The 23008-nt window shown below is 38.4% G+C and overlaps 2 protein-coding genes across 2 annotated transcripts in view; both read left to right on the forward strand.

Annotated features, from left to right (window-relative positions):
- The first annotated feature begins 3345 nt into the window (after window positions 1–3345).
- Window positions 3346–23008, forward strand: part of LOC311088857 (legumain-like) — a 35021-nt gene continuing 15358 nt past the window's right edge. Inside the window, exons 1-5 of the mRNA XM_084123229.1 lie at window positions 3346–3459; window positions 3826–3916; window positions 4038–4144; window positions 4600–4681; window positions 4806–4876. Coding sequence (XP_083979355.1) covers window positions 3359–3459; window positions 3826–3916; window positions 4038–4144; window positions 4600–4681; window positions 4806–4876 — 452 coding nt within the window. The 5' untranslated portion in view covers window positions 3346–3358. The remainder of the gene's footprint in view (window positions 3460–3825; window positions 3917–4037; window positions 4145–4599; window positions 4682–4805; window positions 4877–23008) is intronic.
- Window positions 5466–8019, forward strand: LOC311088860 (legumain-like). Its single transcript, XM_084123232.1, has 6 exons — window positions 5466–5679; window positions 6170–6232; window positions 6925–6991; window positions 7107–7228; window positions 7345–7473; window positions 7634–8019. The coding sequence occupies exons 1-6, from the start codon at window positions 5629–5631 to the stop codon at window positions 7673–7675; spliced, it is 474 nt and encodes a 157-aa protein (XP_083979358.1). The 5' UTR covers window positions 5466–5628; the 3' UTR covers window positions 7676–8019.

Below are 23008 nucleotides of genomic sequence, written 5' to 3' on the forward strand. Positions count from 1 at the left end.
GTAATTCTTTTGTTACATTAAAACAACTCTACAGAAAATGAAAACACTAGTTTCAAATGTTTAAAGATATTACCATTTGACTGAGTACTATAGACAAAATCAAGTGTTAATTTGGTTATTTTGAAAATATTATATCTGGACTTCCTTTAAATTAATTGTTTGATTTTCATATTATAAAGAGCAGCTGAATAAAAGGTCAAATTTATGTTTTTAATTCACTTTGCACTTTTTGCACTATGCAAACCAGAAAAAAAAAAAGTTTTGATAGACTTCTGTAGTCTGTGCTGAATTCAGTGTGCTGAATGGCAGGCCAGCCTCCTTCTTGCTCTTTTTGGAATTGAATCTATAAACACAAACTACACCAAACAGGTGTTTTATCTGGATTAATAAGTATATTTTATATAAAATTAAAAAATTGTATTTTCTGTATTTTCATTTCAGTCCATTTACCATTTACTTTAACAAAAAATACTGTGCCAAAAAATTGACTTTAGACCAGGTTTTTGTTGGTCAATGGCCCAGTCAGTTCCTCAAAATAGCATCGCACCACCAATGCGCCTGAACACACCTTGTTTTCAGCCCAGCATACCCATGGGCGAACAAATGCACTTGTTATTTAAACAACGTGGCGCAGGACGTGAAAATGATAACTGCGTCGGGCTGAAACTAGCACAAAAACCACATGTCTGGGGCCGTATTGCGCCGGGTGTGTGATAGGGCCCATCGTCTCCAGCACTAATATATTGGATTATTCTATTACTGGTTTTTAGAACGACTGTGATTGTCTGATGTGGAATTAAATGTGGAAATAAATATTTAATTAAATATTTATAAATATTTAATTAAAAAAGTCATTTATTTTAACTCATTTAAAAAATATTACTATTGCAATTACTTTCTTCTAAACAGATTTCATTGTGAAATTGATATATTTTGTACAGTTTGTGGTTTACATGTTGAAACTTATTTAGTTTTTGGTCTGATTAAGGATTACATCATGCCCAGCTTTCAACTGTTGAAAAATGGAAATGCTTTATTTGTTCTTTCGTCTTATAAGGAATATTATTTAATTAATCTGCTACTTTTATTACCTAAATGTAGGATACACAAAAGGAAAGTATGGGGGAAATAAGTTCAGCTGTAAACATTAGATTCTATTGAGTTATGTGGTTAATTAGTTAAAGCATAAAAAAAAAACATTATCTAACTTTACATAAAAGCTTATCAAACAATAATTATTCAATCATTGTAACTGTAATTAACAAAATAATTATTGTTCAGTAATTAACAAAAAAAATATTAAATACAATGAATTATTAAGTTACAATGATTGAAGAACTCACTAATATGATTATTTGTAAGTATACTTGTTTAATGTGTTACCCTCTATTCCATAGACAAAATGACTGTTATACTGTACAAACTGTATTTTTATGCCCTACCCCTAAACCCTGTGTGTTCTGTAAATAACTCCTGTAATTGTGTAAATATTGTAAATGTTGTGTTATCGCTTTGCTGACTTGATATATGATATGTGTAACACACCTTTGTGGTACCCCTTATGTATTTACATTCTTGCTCATCTATCATGACTGCTTACAGTGGTAGAGACATTTTTTTTTTTTTTTTTTTTAATTTCTAGGCTATGCTTTAAGCACTGCATGCCTTCTCTTAGCCACTTAATATATTTTTAATGTATTTTTTGCATTACAAATGTTAATATAAATATATTTCTAATGTATTTTTGTATTGCAAATGTTGGTATATATTTTTTTATCTGTTTTCTTGATGTAATTGCATTTTTCACTTGATTGGTCATGTGATTAATCATGGATGTATGTGATCATGTGATCATGCATGGCTGTATTTAAGGAGGTGTGTCTCCCCACTTGTTCTTTTATGTCTGATGAAGGGCTTGGGCCCGAAACGTTACACGTGGTGAGCAATCATTAAAATTGCTAAGGAGCATTCTCTGGTGTGCGGACTCATTGTTTACCTTTACCCCTAAACTTACCCATCACATGAAACCTTCTGCATTTTCAAAAAATGAAAAAAATAAAATAAAATATATTTGATTTATAAGCTGTTTTCCTAATGGGGACCAAAAGAAAAGTCCCCACAAGGTTAAAAATGCCTTGTATTATTATCCCAGCAGGGACATTTGGTCCTCACAATGTAGGGATTAGCAGGCACGCACACACATAGGCTACACACACACATTTACAATCTTGGATGCATTATATTTTGACATAATCTGTCAAGTGCATAATAAATCACCAAAGAAACAAGATAAGATTTTGACGAAAAAACTGACTGAAACAAGCGATTCATTCGTCATGAATTTGTGTGGGACAAGAGTTTATCTTAGTTTCATCTGACACTTTCATGTGACACCATTCATGTCTTGATCTTTTCCGTTTCATGAGAAAGTCACTGTCAAAACGTACCTTTAATGTCAGTGAACTGAATATGATACAGTCTTAATTCTGACTGGAAATCTCACAAACACAATTTATTTTCTAGTATTTTTGACTGAAAAGGGAGATTTGAGGTCGGTCTGTAATGAACTAATTTTCTAGGGTAAAGTTGTGTTGTTTTAATGAGAGGCTTAACAGTTAGCTTGAACGTTTTTGGGACATATGAATTAATAATATTAAGGAGTGAATTTATGACTTTTGGAAGCATCTTTTTCAGTAGCTTAGTCAGTAGTCTATAGGCTCTAACAAACATGTTGATTTTGATGATTTAACAAACTTTGACAATTCTTCCTCACCTATAGAAAAGAATAAAAACAATGAAGAATACTGTAGATGGTTGCATTGTTATCATTTTCTCTGATATTATAAATTTTGCAAGTAAAAAAAAAAATCATAAAGGCTTATTTAAGACATTACCAAATTTTTGCATATTTTGAAAATATTTCATCTGGACAGGATTTTTTCTTTAAAGTAACTGAGTTATAAAAAAAATCCCAAAGTGTAAAATAACTATAAAACTTGTGATTTTGTGGAATCAAATTGTGGCTGTTTGTATTTCCCCTTTCTGACAAAACTTTACTGAAGCAACTCGCGCAAATGACATTCAATAAATAATAATAATTCAAATAAAAAAATAAATAAATAAAAAACCTGTGGATGAGCTTCATATTTCCAATTTGATTACTTGTATGTAACTGTTACTTTAACAAGTGTCCCACCTCAAAAGTTTAAAACCAGATCAATTTAATTCCAATTCAAAACTCGGTTTCAGATGATTCACAAAGTCACCAACTGCCATCAATTAAAGTGAATATGAAAAGTATTGCAAAATATGAAGTACACACTCCCACCGGCACAAACTCTCCGCCCATGAGTCTCAAATGAAAGGGATAAACTGCCTATATAAAGACAGAGGCTGTCTGACTAAAACCACCAGAGATCAACAGGACAGGCACACAGGAACACCTGATACTCAACACAGGTATGATGGCATATGATCCAATCATCTACATACATAATCTAAATCACTAAACACTTAAAGCAACTGTATTTGATTATGTAGATAATTGGGTAAAATAGAAGCATTTTTGCGCAGTATTTTTAACATCATGACGCGTGATTGACATTCAGCACTTCATCAATAGAAAGCAACATTTAGTTTAAAACCTGAACTCCTGTTATATTGTCCTAAACTTTATAACATATCACCTACTTGTGTTCTTTTCTGTGTTTCTTAAAACGCATCATATGAGCCATTAAAAAATGCATGTTAGCCAATTAAAAGCATTAGAACAATGTTAATTTAGTTTTAAATTGTTAGTATTATTATTATTATTGATTCCAATAGACTTTGCTTTGAAAAGACTCAAGAAATGTCTGGAAAAAAATGGATTCTCCTTGTCGCCGGCTCAAAGGACTGGGCAAATTACAAACACCAGGTTTGTGTTTATTTTTTCAGCATTTTTAAGACATATTGCATATAAATTCCCCAAGGTGTGATGTGCCTCAGTTTATAAATGATGACAGTAACTGAAATCATCTTTATCATTTGCGTTTCAGGCCAATGTGTGCCTTCATTATCAGATACTTAAGAATCATCCTAATGAGCCGATTCCTGATGAGCAGATTGTGGTGATGATGTATGATGACATCGCTCGCAATCCAATGTGAGTAATTTTGTCAAAGCTTTTGAGTAGTGTTTCATAGTTGATCTCAATCTTCTGTGCTAAACAAACTGCTAATTAGTAGTGCGGGAACAACATTTCTGGGGTTTGTTAAAAGCAAAACAGGGTTGTCACAGAGGGACGACTGGAAGACAATGATTTTCTGCATTCGCCACAATAGCAAAAGGGGGAAAAGATAAAAAAATGCATGATACCATAGTATCTGCATGACTTTCCAAAAGAGGAAGAAAATAGAGAGATTGATTACGGAAGACAAGATTGAAAGATGTCAAATCAACTGTCATTTCCTCAGACGTGCATTACAAACACCCTCATAACAGCATTTATAGCAAACTCTGCAAGATTTAATAATTCTAGAAACACGTCATCACAGAAAACTGTGGATAAGATTGTCGGAGCTGATTGTATTTAACACTTTCCTTCTTCACTGCCTGCAGAAACCCATGTAATGGAGAAATTGTCAGTGTAGTTGATGATTCAAACGTGTACTCAGGAGTTCTGAAAGACTACACTGGAGAGGTAATATTTGTTTTGTTTTGACATGGTAACACGTTTAGTTTTATTTTGATGTTTTTATCCCATATCAGTGCACAATTATAATTTTCAACAATAATGATTAATTATGACAATTATGATCTTAAAGGATGTGACCCCAGAGAACTTCCTGGCTGCTCTTAGAGGGGATACGAGCACAGGCAAAAAAGTCATAGAAAGGTTTGTTTGTCTGTAAAGAAGAAACTTTCAATGATATCAATATGTCATGTTCTTAATCATTAATATTATTAATACCTTCACTTCTGTGCAGTTAATTAAGGGCCAATCACTGAATGTGAGGAAGCAGCACAGGTGCTTAGAGATGTAGCTTTGAATCTGAAATCACATAGGCCTACTTCCACATCTCTCTCTCTCTATTCATTATACGACCTTAAATGGTAAATGGACTGCATTTATATAGCGCTTTCACAGACCTATGGCCACCAAAGCGCTTTACATAGCCTCACATTCACCTATTCACTCACTCATTCATACACCGATGGCAGTGTCAGCCATGCAAGGCGCCATCCAGCTCGTCGGGAGCAGCTGGGGTTAGGTGTCTTGCTCATGGACACCTCGACACTTGGTCAGGTGGAACCGGGGATTGAACCACCAACCTTCCGGTTTGTAGACAACCTACAAGCTGTAAAGCCACTGCCGCCATAAGTCATACTAACTTAAGTCATAGGGCTGGAGCCTTTCCCAGTTTCCTAGGCCAGAGTCAGGGAAAAGCACCCTGGACAGATGGCCAGTACTAAAGAGGCAATTATCACCAGGGATGCTCTGTACAATGAAATAACTGTAACAGATCTGCCGCTTCAGTGATTGGCCCTGTAATTGCTGCTTGCAGCTAATGTGAATTTGCACTAAAATGAAGTACCATTATTATTTTCATTTAATGCAGTGGACCCAATGACAACATATACGTCTACATGTGTGGTGTGGAACAAGAACAGTTCCCATTTCAGTTTCCTGAGACAACAGTAAGTATAAAAAGATTCAAGAGATTATCAGAATGGACATGATCTAGGCTATACGGTATATTTATAATGATGAGCCAAGATTTTATGATATAAAAATGCCAATTCTCTACCTCTAGAAAAACAATAAATGTTAAGGAATCTTTTATCTTAACATGAAAAAATATAATAATAATACTAATCTGTATAGTTAAAAGCAAAAACTATCGCATTTAAGTGTATCTATAGGATACACAATTGACAAAACGTACAACAATTGTATTACATTTTTTCAATGTATTATTATTTTTTATTTATTTGCTTTTAATGGTTGTTTATAAGTGATCATCTCAAAAATGACTTTATTTACGCAGAAGGAATGGTAGTTTCAGGGAATAAAACGATTAATTCAAGATTTTGCATGTAAATACACGGATAAGGACATAGGAACTGTTGTGTTTAATCTGAAAACCTGCTGACTTCTAGACCATTAATTCAGTATGTTTTATGACAGCTTCAACCAGAATATCTCATTGAAACGCTCCAGTACATGTATGATAACAGCAAATTTTCAAAGGTATGTATTCAGTAATGTTCACATGATTTGTATGTATTATAAACATAATTTTATTATAGTATATATATATATATATATATATATATACATACAATGCAGTTCAAATGTTTTTGATTGGTAAGATGTTTAATGTTTTTTAACACCAAGGGTGCATTTATTTGATTAATAAATTATAAAATTGATTAAAATAAAATAAAAACAGTAATATCGTGAAATATTATTACAATTAAAAAAAAACTGTTTTCTATGTGAATATATAGTAACGTGTAATTTATTCCTGTGAAATCAAAATTTATTCTATTCATCAAAGAATCCTAAAAAAAAAAAAATACACAACTGTTTTCAATATTGATAATAATAATGAATGTTTTCTGAGCATCAAATCCACATATTAGAATGATTTCTGAAGGATCATGTGACACTGAAGACTGGAACAATGATGCTGATAATTCAGCTTTGATCACAGGAATAAATTACATCTTAAAATATATTAAAATAGAAAACAGTTATTTTACATTATCATATCAATTTATTCAAACGTTACAATATCTTACCCTACCCTACTCACAAGTTAGTGCAAGCTTTTAAAAGGGGCAACAACAACCTGTAGTGATATAAAACTGCTTAAGTAAAGGAATGAGTCGGCTGTATTTTTAAATATCTCACTATTTCCTCATGTATATGTGCTGCAGATGGTGATATTCATGGACAGCAGTTACTCTGGAAGGATGTTCGAAGGACTTCCCACGAATATAAACGGTAAGATGCTATATGAAAACCACAACTAATGGTCCTGCCTTATTTGTAACCAGAGTCACACTAGTTTTTATTTGAAAGTTGAGTGTATAACCATAATCCATTTTCTGTCACCCAGTTTTTGCATTGACTTCATGTCACAAATATGTCGAAACCACTCCCACTGATTACAATGTACCAAGGAACGTCTTCCTCTCTAATAAATTCTCATGTACTTGGTTGAAAATGGTCCTTAACACGGTATGTGTTTTCTGTCACTTTAAACTGCAAATTGCATTATGCAAGTTAGCATTCTGGTCTCATTACAGCCACAAAGTAAACATGACAAATGTGTGTATTTGTTTTTATATTCAAAGGTTGACTTTACTAAAACAACATTCCATGACCTGATAGAGAAAGCACAACCTACATACCGGCTTAAACCAAATTGTGACCCTGCAAATCCTGATGAAACCCCCCCCTGCCCCTGCGCTTTTGGAGACAGGGTATTACAAATTCTAAAACTTTATACAATAAGAACTTAAGTTATTATTTTCATTATTTGAATATAACAGGATATGAACATGTAACATACTGTATATATTCACAAGATCCATGAATGTTGTACTTTTTTCTAAATTGTTTTTGTTCATTTTTTTTCTGTAGGAAATCACTAACTGTTGCCTCAGTGAATTTCTGCAACAATGAACTCCCTACAAGCTGTTCAAGCCATGTTCAAGAAAACATCCTGCTGAGGCTCAAGCAAATGACCAGAGTAATTCAGAGTATTCTGATGACCTTTTGTACTAGTTTCTTGTTTCAGACTTATAGCTTTATGATTAAGATTAAATTGATTGCAAAGTAGCATACACTATCATTTAAAGGTTTCTGGTTTGGGGTTTATTTTTTTTCTTCATCTTGTGTTCTTCTTTTTTTCTTATATTCTTATGTTCACCAAGGCTGCGTTTGTTTGATCAAAATTAGAGCCTAAAAAGTAATATTGTGAAATATTGTACCAAAAAAATAAAAAAAAATAAAACTGGGAATAAGGTTAAAAATCCAGTGATTGTGTGTGTTATTTTATGTATGTGAATGGTTTTGACAGCTTCTTTAATTCTACATTGTGTTACGGTGCAAACGGCTGAAAGAATGGTTCGTCAAAAGGATGAAGACTTCACCTTCTAATTTGCTTATTTAAGCTTCACTCCTTACAAACAGATGCAGAAAAAATAATGCATGAAAATCACACAAAGTGCACAAATGTAAATATAATTTATTGGCCTGTACAAATTTCAGACCTGAACTTCACTGAACACATTTGGGATGGTTATATGCATGGATTTGAAATGTGTGGTGTTTAAAAGCTCACTTTTGCACAAGTGACTTTAAATATGCTATTTATTGATACATAATGTCTTGCCAACAGTGATTGTGTTGCTGAAATTACCTGTTCACCATTAGAACAAATATATAACCTGATTGCAGCAGAATTCATCATTGTAGTAAACCTGCTTGGTAGCTCATACATTGCGCTGCATTTACACCATGTCGTAATTGCGGTAATTTCGAGATGATGACATGTAACATTCTACTCTAAAATCTTCAAGTCCTCGAATTGGGAATTATGTATTTCTGTGGCAACACTATTAATGCCTAATGGCGCTTTTCCACTGCATGGTACAGCTCGGTATGGCTCAGTTTTGGGGGGGTTTCCATTTGTGTACAGTACCTAGTGCCTGGTACCACCCGGTTGAGGTTAAAGTGAGCCGCACTGACATTCAGATGTGACGTAAACACTGCAGATTAGGGGTAGGCGATACTGCAAAATTCAGTAAATATTCAGCAAATAGAGGGCCAGTATCGATACCGATACCAATACTTTTTAATTTTAAAAGCATGCACTTGAACTTGCATGCACTTTCCTGTGCTAGAGCAGTGTGTCATGATTTATGAATGCATCATTAATATGCTAAATCTGAATACGTTTTCATGACCACTAAATATTTTGTGATTTGTGCTCTCAACTCGCCATTAGTCAGTAACTTTTACCAAACTACCTTAATTATAGTAAATGCACTATTGTACACTAGCCTACTGTTCAAAAGTTTGGGGTCTGTAAGATTTTTAATTCTCTAATTAATAATAATATTATTACAATTTAACATAGGCTATCTGTTTTCTATGTCATAGTAAACTGTAATTTATTCCTGTGATCAAAGCTGAATTTTCAGCATCATTACTCCAGTCTTCATGATCCTTCATGATGAGAATTCATTTTAATATGCTGATTTGGTGCTTAAGAAACATTACTTATTATTATCAATGTTGAAAACAGTTTATATTTTTGTGGAAACCATGATACATTTTACGCAGAATTATTTGATGAACAAAGTTGAAAGAACAGCATTTATATGAAATAGATTTTTTTAACACTGTAAAATCCTGTCACTTTTGATCAATTTAATGCATCGATCCTTGTTGAATAAAAATATTAATATCATTTAAAAAATCTTACTGACATCAACATTTTGACCGTTATGTACACTTTTAGTTTGTTTATTGCAAAATAACTCCCAATTGTTTCTCTGTCATCTAAGCAAGGCTTCGTTTCCCAAACGCACTGTGGGTCTGTGAGCTCAGCGAAGCACCAACATCGAACGCTCTCTGTGATTGACTGGTTTCGACGTGTATCCAGATGAATAGGAGAAACAGTTATATCCTACACAATTATTCGCTAACATTCGCTTATTTTTCCACTTAGAAGTTTATTTTACACACTGAATTGCATGCTAAATTAATCAAAAATACTGGTAAAAAACACACACACATTTGGATCGATATTTTTATGTGAGGGTCGATCCTTTTCAATACCACGTCAGTATCGAAAGTATCAATATTTCAGTATCGATCCGCCTATGGCAAGCCATTTTAGCTTAAATTGTACCCAGCGTTACTTGTCGTAATTTCATTTTTACTAGTAAGAATTCAATTAGAGAGCTCTACAATTCAATTCTTACTAGTAGCAATTACAGTTAGAGAGCTCTCTTATTCAATTATTGCTACTAAGAATGCAATTGCAGAGATATTTAATTCAATTCTTACTAGTAAGAATTACAATTAGAGAGCTCTATAATTCAGTTGTTACTAGTAAGAATGTAATTGAGGAGCTCTTTAATTCAATTACAGAGCTCTGCAATTATACATACCTTTAATTTGTTTTTTTACTAGTAAAAATTCAATTAGAGAGCTCTGTAATTGTAATTGCTACTAGTAATAATTGAATTAGAGAGCTCTCTAATTGTAATTCTTACTAGTAACAATTCAATTGTCGAGCTCCCTAATTAAAAATGAATGGAAGTCAATGGAGACATACAGTATGACTAGTAAAAATTCATTTGTAGAGCTCTCTAATTGGAATTGTTACTAGTAAGAATTGAATTGTAGAGCTCTCTAATTGAATTCTTACTAGTAAAAATGCAATTACGACGAGTAACGCTGGGTACAATTTAAGCTAAAACGGCTTGCCATATCCGCCCACCCTATACTGCAGATCACCGCAGAGAGAAGAGTCACTACCAGCGATATTGGATTTGCGTCATTTGTATTTGGCGCAACTACAACGATCAGTCTATAATCCCACCCACTTTGAAGCGGTAGGCTACTACTAAACTGCAGTGGAAAAGAAAACCCAGAGCCGTTAAATATGAATATGTTTTTCAACGGCTATGAGCAAACCAAACTAAAACAAAGCAAGCAGAGCCTTACCATACAGTGGAAACGTGACTTAAATTAATCTGCGGGTGTTACAGCGGTCATGTGGTAGGCTACAAGAGCTCTTGGAAAATGTTCAGCTTACTAAATGTAATTTCAAGCTCTATGGACATGACATCTTGTAATTACTGTAATTAGCCTATAACATGGCGTGAAATAATTGCATTTTTGATACAGAACACTCGCGTAAGAGTCGTGTAAAACATGAGTCATAATAAAATTATCTCATATTTGCTTTTGGTAACACTATCGATTACATTTACGGTATAGTTATTGCAAACGTGATAGAGCATAACCTTTTTAGCGCCACTCAGCGAATATTTAATTTCCAAATGGTATGATGTACAACAACCAAGATAATACACCATTGCCTGATTCACGTTCACCTCCTTAAGTTCAAGGCAAGGCAAGGCAAGTTTATTTATATAGCACATTTCATACACTGTGGCATTCAAAGTGCTTTTCACAGAAAGCAATTAAAAAGCAAGGAAAATTAAAACAGTTATAAAAGGAATTAAAAGAGATAAATGATACAATTATAAAATGAAATGAAAGAGTAAAAAAGATGATACATAAATAAATGTCTCATATGGCGAAACACCAGCGTATCATATTTTTCACAACTCCCAGTTTTACTCTGAGATTTCACTGTGTCTGTGGTGTTCTCTTGGCACACCTAAGAAATCTATTGGATTTTTCACTAAAATCGGACAGGAGGAGCTGTAGGACTGACTTACGGGGTAACCTCAGGTTCACTGCCCCATCAGTCCGCACCCCAAAGATTTGTTCAGAAGCTCCAGGAATGGAATCGATCCAGTCCGCACCCCACAGAACCTTGAGTGTATTTACTCGTCAAACTCACTACTCCAACACAGACCCACGTCATCAGTATGGTTTCATCTCTCTTACCCAATTCTCAGTGCCATTTGACTTCAGTTTAGAATCAAAAGGAGGATGCAAAAATAAAATACAGTATAATCAGTCGTACGTGAGTGCCACTGTATCATTCAGTAAATACACCTGTAGCTAAGCAGATGTGTTTTGAGTCTGGACTTGAATGTGACTAATAGGAGCACATCTGACCTCTTCTGGAAGCTGGTTCCAGCTGCGGCTGGCATAGTAGCTAAAAGGACTTAACTTGCTTTAAGTGAACCCTTGGTATTTCTAGCTGATATGATCCTAATGATCTGAGTGATCTTTTGGGTTTATATTCAGTAAGCATATCTGCAATGTATTGAGGTGATCAGTAGTATAGTCTGCTATTATACTATTGCTGCAAAATTATCAAAAATGTTGAAATAATAAAGTCACCATTTTGCGTGTTGTCAGCCTACACTTCACATAGGTCTAAGCTTGGGCTTCATTTAACAAACTATGATAGTTTCATCAAATGGTAAACGGTGTATCAATATAGACTAAATACAAGTGACTTGAATACTATACCATTAATGCTATTTTTGGTGCTGGTTTTGTGTTGTGCTCTGTAGTCAATTAACATCCATTAGTTCAGCGACGCAGATTCAGATCGCTTCATAAATGTAAATAATTTGTCTGGCCATGTAATTTTGTCCATGTAATTAAAAAAATTCAATTAGACCGCCTCTAAATCTCTGATTGATGTGAACCTTGCTATTTGGGAAGCTCTGTATATTGACACCATTTTTATTATATTGTTTTAAAATGTCGTCTCACGAGTCAGTGATTCTTTCTGAAAGTCACTTTAAATTTAATTATGGTCAAAGGCTGCCCTCTGTTGGTCAAAGAGTAAAATATGGTACCAATATACTATTATCGTTATAAATAGTGAAGTTCCTAAACGTAATTTCGGGTGGAGTGAACCCATCTGATCTTTCAATTAAAGGTAGGGTAGGTAGGAATTTTATAAAAAACTTTTTTCCAAATTTGTTTAAACTTTCTATATATATCAATACATAATTAAAATGTAAGTACTCTGAAAAAAAAGAGTATAAAAATCGAGTGACTCTAGACCGTTTAATCTGCATTAAACACAGCTCATTATTTCCATTCGGGACGAAACAAAGGATTGGCTTAGGCGACTGTCAATCTCTCTCGCAACCATGGCAACCACCCTTTTGCTAAGGATCTGTCCACGTGCGCGGCTGCGCGCACCCGTTTGATTTGAGGAATTCAAGAGGAACGGAATGCAAAACTCGACGCAGGTCCTCATGTCCAAGAAGTGCTCCTTGCCCTGCACTTCGACCACCCCGTCCTCGGCCTCTACTTCCTCGGATCCTAGTTGCACGGCCGCTTGCACGACCTCCTCTGCTTCGCCCTCGACCCCGGACCTGTCCTCGAGCTGACGATGCGGTACTTGTCTCCGGAGTGTAATGTTAGTCCTCATCAGAGTCAACAATGCTTTCATCATGGAAACTCTTACATGCAGAACACCATATATGTTATGAATCTTACACGAAATTCACCTTCGTCACAGTGTAACTGATGGTAATGGAAAAACGTGTATCAATGCAACCTGTTTTAGCTTTGCCTTATAGATATAACTAGCTCGTTAGCGAATAAAAAAAAAAATATTTTAAACTTTACCAATATCAATATGCTAGTTTGATAGTGAGTACTAAAATACATATTATTTGTTTATATTCATAATGATAAAGTTAGATTTTTTTTATTACATGTGATTCTGACATGATGTCACTACATGCACTGTGCTCCTTCCTCTCTGCTCGTCTCAGGTAAATAATGCTTCTTCCAGCTCAGCGGTCGGAGTCGCGCGTTCATGTGTTTTGGGGGCGTGGCTTTGGAAGGAGCCCAGAATGGAGGGGGTGGAGTGAATGGAAATAATGAGCTGTCTTTAAAACAGTCGTGAGAGGTCTACAGACACTCGATTTTTATACTTTCTTTTACTTACATTTTAATTATGTATTGATATATAAATAAAGTTTAAACAAATTTGGAAAAGAAGTTTTTTAGACAATTCCTACCTACCCTACCTTTAACTGCCGGAGAATAAGCAGCCGTGGTAGAAAAGTACCACAACAACAGAAAGTACGACCTGCAGGTACAACAACTCCAGAAAAACAGGAAATAAGCATGTGATTGACTGTCCTCACAAATCAATTACTTAAGTAATGTTAAAATCAGATACTCTAAGGCTACTCAAGTGATATTGGAATTTGTGACTTGTAACTTGTAAAGGAGTCGTTTTCACTGTAAGGTATCTGTACTTTTTACTTAAGTATGGTTTTCAGGGACTCTTTTCACCTCTGTACAATATTCACATTGGTTCTAGTTTTACACTTGTGTCATAGGTCAACCACTGCATATAGCCTACAGAGCATTTGTACGCTGCACAGTAAACATGCTGTGTTCTGTAGAATGGTTATCAAAGATTCTTTTGTGAATATGCTACCTTCAGGTTAGGGCTGGACGATAAACGATAATCATTTTTCTCGATAAAACGATATCAAGAGGTCGATAAATGTTCGTTAATGTTTATGCGCCAAAAGCGGAAACTCATTTGAACCGCGCGCCACACGGACCGTTTATCCGCTCGGCTCAAAGTCCAAACGGCAGCGCAGCGCGAGCGAGCGCGAGCTATGAGCAATAGGGTCTGGCTGCAGACTTACGGGGCTAGTGGAGCTCCACTAGAGCAGATGCGTTTACTCTGATCGGTCTCGGTCACGAAATCCAGTGAGAAGCGCTTGAATTCAGCGAGGAACACAAATGTCTCAGTGATTTAAACCAGTTTAATGGCAGATGAAACAGCGCTGACAAACAGGAGAAACACTGTGCGCAACGATACAGTCAGAAGGCTTTTCCGTCTACAAATTCCCATCATTTAACTTACCGTGGATTTACTGTAACGTTAGCCTAATGAAATGTGGGATATACATATTGAATTGTATTATATTATTAATGTAGACAATGTATTAAAGGACTAATGGAATATAATTACAGTATTTAACAATGTATTTAGGCTACTGTTTTTCATACAAATACCATAGAAACCATAAAGTTACATTTTGCCATGATAGTGAGGAGCTACAGGCTATGCCTGGTTTCATCTGTGGTTGTCATGATCTAAATGCATGATACTGGATGACCAACGGTAAAATTTAATAAAACTCAAACAGTCAGAAAGAATATTACATTTTACCAAAAAAAAAAGAGCACATGAAGAAACTAAGAAATTGTCCAATAAATATATTTATTTTGTTAAGGAAAAATGACAAATGTTTGAATGTTCTACCTCAGATTTGTGAAATGTTCACCTGTTTGGCAAGTGTTTGTCATGATATGTTCTGACAATAAAGAGTAGTTAAAAACCACAGTTTACGGTCTGGTTTCTACAACTTTCACTATAAAGCCATCACCACTGCAGCAAAAATCTGCCTTTAAACTTGAAAGAAACAAAGATTTGACTTTTATCGTGATAATTATCGATATTGACTGATATACAAAAAATTATCGTGATATTTTTTTTTGGCCATATCGCCCAGCCCTACTTCAGGTGCAATCAGAATGATCATAAATAAATGTATCCTAGTTAAAAGTTGGAGATGAATGCCCTCTCAAGTTGTATTGACCACTGGGAAACAAGATATCATTTTGATTCCTGAGATGGATGGGTCATAAACTTACTGTGTGTTGTTGTTTTAAGTTTGACACTAGAGGGTGCTGTGACTATTTTTTTTATTTTCCAACAAAATTGATTTGTGTGGAATACTATGTAGTTTGGGATATTTGCTGTATTTAGGACAGTCTCATAACATTAGCTGCCACTTTATAGTCAGTATTTCAGTAAATTCTCAACCTTTATTAGAAAAGTAAAGATTCAGAAAATAACTGTGACTCATTTTTCAATCCATCAGTTGAGAATCATTATGAGAACGAATTTCAATTCATTTCAGAGTTTCTACAAAAAAACATTGTGTAGTGGTGTCATCTGTACACATTCTGTTTTGTGGGTCAGATCTGGGCCAACACTATGTTGCTGTCTTGGTTGTTTTTGTTGTTGTTGTTGTTTTTTTGTTTAAGAAATCTTTTATTTTTTACTCAGTATACACTGGGGAAAAAAACTTGGTGTAAATAATTTTGTCTTAGAATTTGCTGTTAAATTTCACAATTAATTACAAAGAAACAGCAAGTAATGCATTGAATTACACATTACATTTTGAAGCAAGACTGAAATAGCATTTTTTAGTCAAATGTACTCCAACAATATTTGTTTTTATTTATTTATTTATTTAATTTATTTTTTGCAGTGTACATCAATTCTCTAATTATTTGATCATTTTGTTATTATAGGATGAGGGAAGAGTTTGAACCAGAAAAAGAAATAAAACAAGCATTTGTGACAACATGCCACCGTCGTGGCTACAAGGTGTTGTAAGAAAGTTACTGAAACAAGAATTTACTTTCTAGTTGGTTATTATTGTCAGACAGACTGGACAATATTGCTGTAGGAATTTACACAGCTAATATACACACATTCTCCCATAGAGAGTCACAGGTGGCTGGAGACAGCTGTCACAGTCACCAACTCTGTGTAACCTGTCAGCACTACACTTCCCAGCATCCCTCCTGGTCCCACCTGCACTCAGTCAGCCATCACCACACCTGCTGCAGATCATCACCAATCACCTGAGTACTGACTCGCTGCACCTGCACTCCCTCAGCACAGCCTTTATATTCCCCGTTCTCCCTTCACTCGGGGTCTGGTCTTGTCGATGTTATTATGACAACAAACAGACTCCTTACCCAAACACTCACCTGAGATCGTCATCGTATCCATCAAGATCCAGTACCCCTGTCTTTGCTCGTCTTCATGACCTGCACGGAAACCCACTTCAGTCACCATTCAGCTAAGTCACCATCTGCATCTTTCTGTCACCATCCACTCTCCATTGCCTGGTTCCCGCTACTGCTTCACCACTCTGCATCAATACTGTTTTACACTTACCACCTGTCCGTCCCATTCTGTGTGTGACAAGAGCAGCACACCTCAGTGCATTTAGATTTATAAACCTGAGTGTGTGACACTGAATGCAACTGCATTGCTCTACTTTACAAAGTCTCTGGGCCTCTTCTACTCAAAACCATATACATCATAGACTACAAGAATACAGGCTACAACAGACTGCAGGTGTCAGTAAAACCACGTTTGTGATGTGTAAAATCTCTGCTTTGAACTAGGCACAAGGATCATTAAGCCCACGTGTAAAAATAAAAAAAAATAGCAGCAATAAAGAAAACATCTCGGTTGCGTATGGAAGTGGATGCATGCACTAGTTGCTTTTCGCTGAGGAGCCAAGAGTAACTCTGAGTCAGCGGTGGTCCAGCTATAGAGGCTTAGAGACTACATCTCCGTTCACTCCTTCAGGGAACGAGGGTTGCATACGCAAACGAGACGTTCCTTTTCAGTCGTTCACGTTCGATGTAGTCGATGTCGACTGAATGGGATCTACTATGGAAAGCACCACTAGAGCTGCCACCTTCCAGTGCCTGGACGAAAGCCTCCTGACACCCCGCAATTTTAAGGCGGAGAAGGACAAGGCTTAGGCCAGGGATGTCAACTGCTGTTCCACAGGACCACTGGGAAGCATACCCTATAAAGGAAGGAAGGGACGCTGCGGAAACCACATCCTGCCCGAAGGGAGGTAACGTGGAGAATACACATATGGACTGGGCGGATGGCCGGGTGGTACAACATATGGAATGTCACTGGGATGACTCGACCCTAAACAGAGCAACCGACAGTGACACGGGCTTGCTGCATGGAGCCGTACCGTGGAAGAATGCACATATGGGATCGCTGTAGGGATCAGAACATATGGACCCAGCCTAACACAGGTTCCACCAGTGCATACGAGTGATAGGCCTGGCTTCGGACATTCCGGCATGTCCGTTGCTGAAGGGTATGGAGGAACTCGACTGGGTTCGGCTAATAAGGGGAACTCTACTGGAGCAAGAATTGCGCACGTATGCAGTCCTTAGGAGGGGAATGCCGCAGCAAGCTGACACTTCAAACCGTGCTTACAGTGAAACTGGCTTCATGTGAAGGGAGCCCACGGAAAGCAGTGGTTCGACACATAGGCTAGTTCTCTAGTGAACATGTATAGGTGTCACCCAGCTTAATTATTTAACTTTAGTTATTAAACTTTATTTAATATCTGTTCAGCGAGGCACTCTGTGTCAACATCTAGGAGGGAGCAATACTCTCACTTAGGAGGAGCTCACTGCCCAGGTGGGCATGTTTTCACCAAGATGAAGGCAACCACATGTAGTGGGCCAACCTCTGCTTGGAAACAGCCTTCTCTTCTGCTGGTTTCCATAACAAGAGCTGGTCTAAGGTCTAGGCTTTGCTTTCTGTATCACATATAACTGCACTGGAGCGGACGGACAGAGAAAAGCCAGGGCTGGGTCTGCCTCCTCTAGGGCAGTGCTTGCAGGCTCACCACCTGGTCCCAGCTTAAGGGAGAGGTAGGAACCTTGGGCACATATCCAGGCCGGGGTCTCAGGAGTCATGAGAGTTAGCCGGCCAGAATTCCAGGCACGATTTGTTGACCGAAAATGCGGGCAAGTCCCTACCCACTAGATAGAGACCAAACAAGCAGGAGAACTGTTTCTTTAAAAACAGAATTTTTAACTCATTGCCTGTAGGGCTCAAGGGAGTGCAGTCTCTGCAGTGCAGTAGTATCAGAGATAAGTCCCAAGAGGGTAAAGAGGTTCCCACGGATTTGTATCTACTGCATCATGATGTGCGTCAATAAAGAGGCCACAACATTTTGAGGTGGAGGAGACAGCCCTCACTCCAACCGTTAGCAGGAGGGAAGCACTGAAGTGATCGAACACCTTCGGGATCTCCTCACAAACAGCTGGCCAGCTGGGGACGGGGTCTCCACTCTGTCTGGACCAGAGGCTGTCATGAGGCTTGTCAGTGGCACGATTGAGCAGGTCAGCAGTAATAAGTGGAATGAAGCGACCTTAGAAGCTTCTGACTCCAAGAGGAGGTGGCGGGCGAGTTGCAACTTGCGAGGGTAGCGTAGCTCGACGGTCGCAATGTTGTCTTTTCAGACCAGTACATGCTCGCTGAGCAGCGGTGTCTCGAAGCGAGGAAACTGTAAGCAACTCGAGGCAATAGATGCCAATGCAGTTGGAAGGTGCCCAGACCTCTGTTACTGCATGCCCTTTATACGTGGCCCCTCAGCCGGTATTAGTGGACACTCGTTCTAGGAGCCATTGGCCCGGAGAAATGAAAGGTCTGTTTACGGGCTGAGGGTTTGGCGATAGGCCAGGTGTTTATCACACAGAGCGTGTCGCTCTGCCACGGCCACCTCAGGACTCGGTCATGAAGCAAGTGCTGAAGCGGTCTTAATATGGAGGAAGCCGTGTGGCTTCATCTGCCATATGCCCCAGGAAAGTTTCAGTGGGACCCTTTCTCACTTCTTGAATAGCACTGAGCTGACACATCTCTATCTGAGAGATGCGCTGGACATATTCTTTGAATATGTGGGTACCGCTGGGAGCAAACGGCGGAACAGACACACACACATATATAACAAAAAACTTCAACCGGCCCTGAATGGATCGGTGACCATCTCCTAGACCAATCCTCCATCCTTGGGCGGTCCGCTCGGGTCAGCGTTTCCACTGTCGCTTGCCACCTGGCTTGGCAGCGCCTGAAGCGGACGGAGTGCCCCTTCTGCGGCCAGCGCCTCGCTGAGACCTGGGTTGAGGCTGCTGAGGTGGTCCAGCAGGAGTGGAGGCGGCTGCAGACGGGAGCCCTAGGCGATGAGCAGGCGGAGGATCTGCGGCCGACGACCAGGTGGAGGCAGCAGCAGGCCGCCGGGGCAGGATGTGCCGGATGGCCTCCGTATGCTTCTGGGCGGCAGAGAACTGCTTGGCAAAGTTCTCTACCGCATCACCGGATAACGAGTCCAGGAATCGAACCTTGTCTGCTTTTCTCATATCAGCCGGGTTGAGCCAGAGATGGCGCTCCTGGACCACAAAGGTGGACATCGCCAGACTGATCACGCAAGTTGCAACCTTCGTACCCCGGAGGGCAAGGTTGGTTGCAGTGCGAAGCTCACCCATTAGCTCACAGTCTGGACTACCCTCGTGCATGTTCATGAGTGCTTGGGCCTGATGGACCTGAACCAGCGCCATGGCATGCAGTAAGGAAGCGGCTTGCCCACAGGCTTTGTAAGCCTTTCCATCAGAACGAACGAAAACTTACAGGCCTTAGAGGGGAGACGAGGATCCCCCTGCCATGAGGTAGCGGTCGCTGGACACAGCTGCATCGCAACGGACTGCTCCACTGGAGGGATCACCTCGTAACCCTTTGCCAGGGTAGGGTTAGTGAGGGGGGAGGAGCTACTCAGGCGGTTTCTGGTAGAGAAAGGTGCCGGTCCATGCCTTCGTCAACTCCTCATGCACTTCAGGAAAGAATGGCACCGGAGCGGCGGGCTGAGAACCAGACCCGGGACACAGTGGTTCGTTCGACTCGAGCCCTACTGCCTCGCCGGCCTTTTTCAGCATAGCTGCCATCTCTGGATCCGGCTCGGCTATGCTGGTCTCCCAGAGGGAGGCAGTGCAGCCGAGTCGTCGTCTCCAGAGCCCAGCTCACTCTCCGATGCTGCGACAGACATCCTGTCCTCTGAAGGGGCCCTGAAACAAACAGCTGGTCGGTCCACCACGGAGGGACCAGCTCGCTCATCGGGGGGCTCCACCGGCTGCGGCGTGAAAGAGGAAGGAGGGATCCACAGGGCTTTGCCGGGCGGATTACCCCTCACCGTAATCTTCAGGTCACCCAGCCCAGATGGCACTCCAGGCTTCTTCTGGGAAGGTAGCCCAGAAGGAACGCTAGAGCGGGGCCTGGGGATGTGGACTGCACCTTCGCGAACGAAGGCGAGTCTCGACCTCAACCCCGAGATGGTCATGTTCCCGCAATGAGAGCTTGTGTCATCCAAAAAAGCTGCTTCAGCGTGCTGTAAGCCCAGATACATGGATGGAATGGCATCTTGAGAAAGACGCAAACGCACCCGTGTTGCTCTTTCAGAAAATGGAACCTGTCACCAGTGTCGGAGAACACAGGGAATGACCGCGACAACACTTATTTCAGCGAACTGAAAAAAGTGAAGCACTCACTTTTCCGCCCTCAACCAACCGTCAACACAAAAAAAGAGAAATTTGTTTGCTGTTAAAACAGCAGTTGAGAGCTCAAAGCTCGCGACCACCGCTGCACTGCGTTGTAAAAATCAACAGCAACTGGGAGAGTCTTTTCAGAAGAACACCGACACACTCGCTCGTTGTATACAACAATACTCTTCAGAGACATCAATGACGAACGGCTCCGAAGCAAAAAGAAACTAGTGCGTGCATCCCCTTCCATATTTATACCTGCGCTGCGGGGGCGGAGTGTATGATGCGAATCACGCACCCCAATTCCATTGGCTCGTTCAATAGTACTCGAAGAAGACAGGCTCCCTAGCGTGATCCCATTCAGTCGAATACGTCAAACGTGAATGACTGAAAGGGAACCAAGATTCAAACATTTAATGTCTTAATTTTGTTAATTTTGTTTTAAGGTTAATTTGTTTTAGCTTTCAAGCCTACGGGAGGAATTAAAGGTGGAGATATGCGACTGAACATAAACACATACAAACATTTGTTTCACTACCTTAATGAGGACATCCCATACTATTCCCAGATTAATGAAATTTTCTATCATCTAACCTGATCCCCTACCCCTAAACATAACCCTCAGAGAAACTTGTGCAAAACACTAGATTTGTGATTCAACAGATTTATATGGGTTTCCCATATTAGTGAGGACATTATTGAATAGCGAGAACATATTGGACATCATAAGTAACCTACACGCACACAGTGGTATTCCTATCATTATGTGACATTCCATAGATGTAATGATTTGTAATACTGTACAAACTGTTTATTCCATCTCTTTACACTAACCCTACCCATCACAGAAAACTTGCATTCTTACAATTTTAATAAAACTTCAATTGCTTTGTTTTAAAAGGAGGTTTTGGGAAATTTTGTCAAGTTTTGCTTACTTCTGGGTACAAATTTGTCCCCAAAACATGGTTAAGTAGGTACACACACACACACACACACACACGTGCATGCACACATATGTTGGGCTTCCATGTTTTGTGGGGACATTCCATAGACATAATGATTTTTATACTGTACAAACTGAATCCCCTAACCACCCCAGAAACTGCATTTTTACATTTTTTTAAAAGATCCTTGTGTGATTTAAGCTGTTTTCCTCATAGGGATCAAACAAATGTCCCCACAAGATCAAAAAATTACTGGTATTGCCACTGAGGGTATTTGGTCCCCATAATGTAGGGAAAACCAGGACTATACACACACCCAGAGGAAAGAAAAAATTAATCTCTTAAACATCTCAAATGTTTCTCCAAGACAAAAATTAGGTTACTTTAACATCAAATTGAGACTTTTGCTTGCATCTCCTGCTTTTCACACAAATTCACCTACGCTTTTCATAAATAATACTTAAAGTCTGTTAAATTGGAACAACTAATTTTGTACTAAATGCATTTTAGTTGTCCAAAAGCAGTTCTGAAGTTCAACTAAAGTTGTATTTAATATACTTGTTTGTGCTAAAGTGGAACTATTCCAAGTATACTTAAGTACACTTTAAATAACTACTCTTGTATTTAAGTTTTGAAATGCAGAATTTACTCAGCATAAACTTCAAATGTATTTTGGTGACATTACAATTGCAATTCAATTACACTGTAAGAGTGTTGAACATACATTAATATTATACTGATAACAACTGAGGTTATACACTGTAAAAATAAAAGGTGCCTGGAGGAACCTTTTGGGGTTCTTCAATTTGCCACACCAGCAGAACCGTCTGTAGATCCTCTAGGCACCCTTTAAAAGGGGGTGGTTCTCTGAGGAACCACGCAGGTTTCCTGAGGAACTCTTATATTAGACACTGTGTGGAACCGTTTTGGGTGCCTCCAGGAACCACATTTTTTATTTTATTTTATTATTAATTTCATGTTGTTACTATGGTTATCATTAACGTCTATTATAATAAACAAACTGAACCGAATACAAAATAAGAATTATTACATATTTTAGATCCATTTTAATACATACACTTCCATGCACTTGGGAAAAAAGCTAGTAATAGATTAATATCATTGAATATCAATGAATGCACTAGTATGGTTCAAATCATACTTATCTGACCGTTATAAGTTTGTAGCAGTAAATGAAGAGATG

This window comes from Abramis brama (genome assembly GCF_963993115.1).
Source record: "Abramis brama genome assembly, chromosome: 8".
In the NCBI taxonomy this organism is placed as follows: domain Eukaryota; kingdom Metazoa; phylum Chordata; class Actinopteri; order Cypriniformes; family Leuciscidae; genus Abramis; species Abramis brama.

Bases quoted from the DNA above. Each gene is read 5' to 3' on its own strand.
- LOC311088860 (XM_084123232.1), top strand. From the start codon at position 5,629: ATGTGTGGTGTGGAACAAGAACAGTTCCCATTTCAGTTTCCTGAGACA. The intron at 6,233-6,924 runs GTATGTATTCAG...TATGTGCTGCAG, and splicing joins ATAACAGCAAATTTTCAAAG to ATGGTGATATTCATGGACAG. The intron at 6,992-7,106 runs GTAAGATGCTAT...TCTGTCACCCAG, and splicing joins ACTTCCCACGAATATAAACG to TTTTTGCATTGACTTCATGT.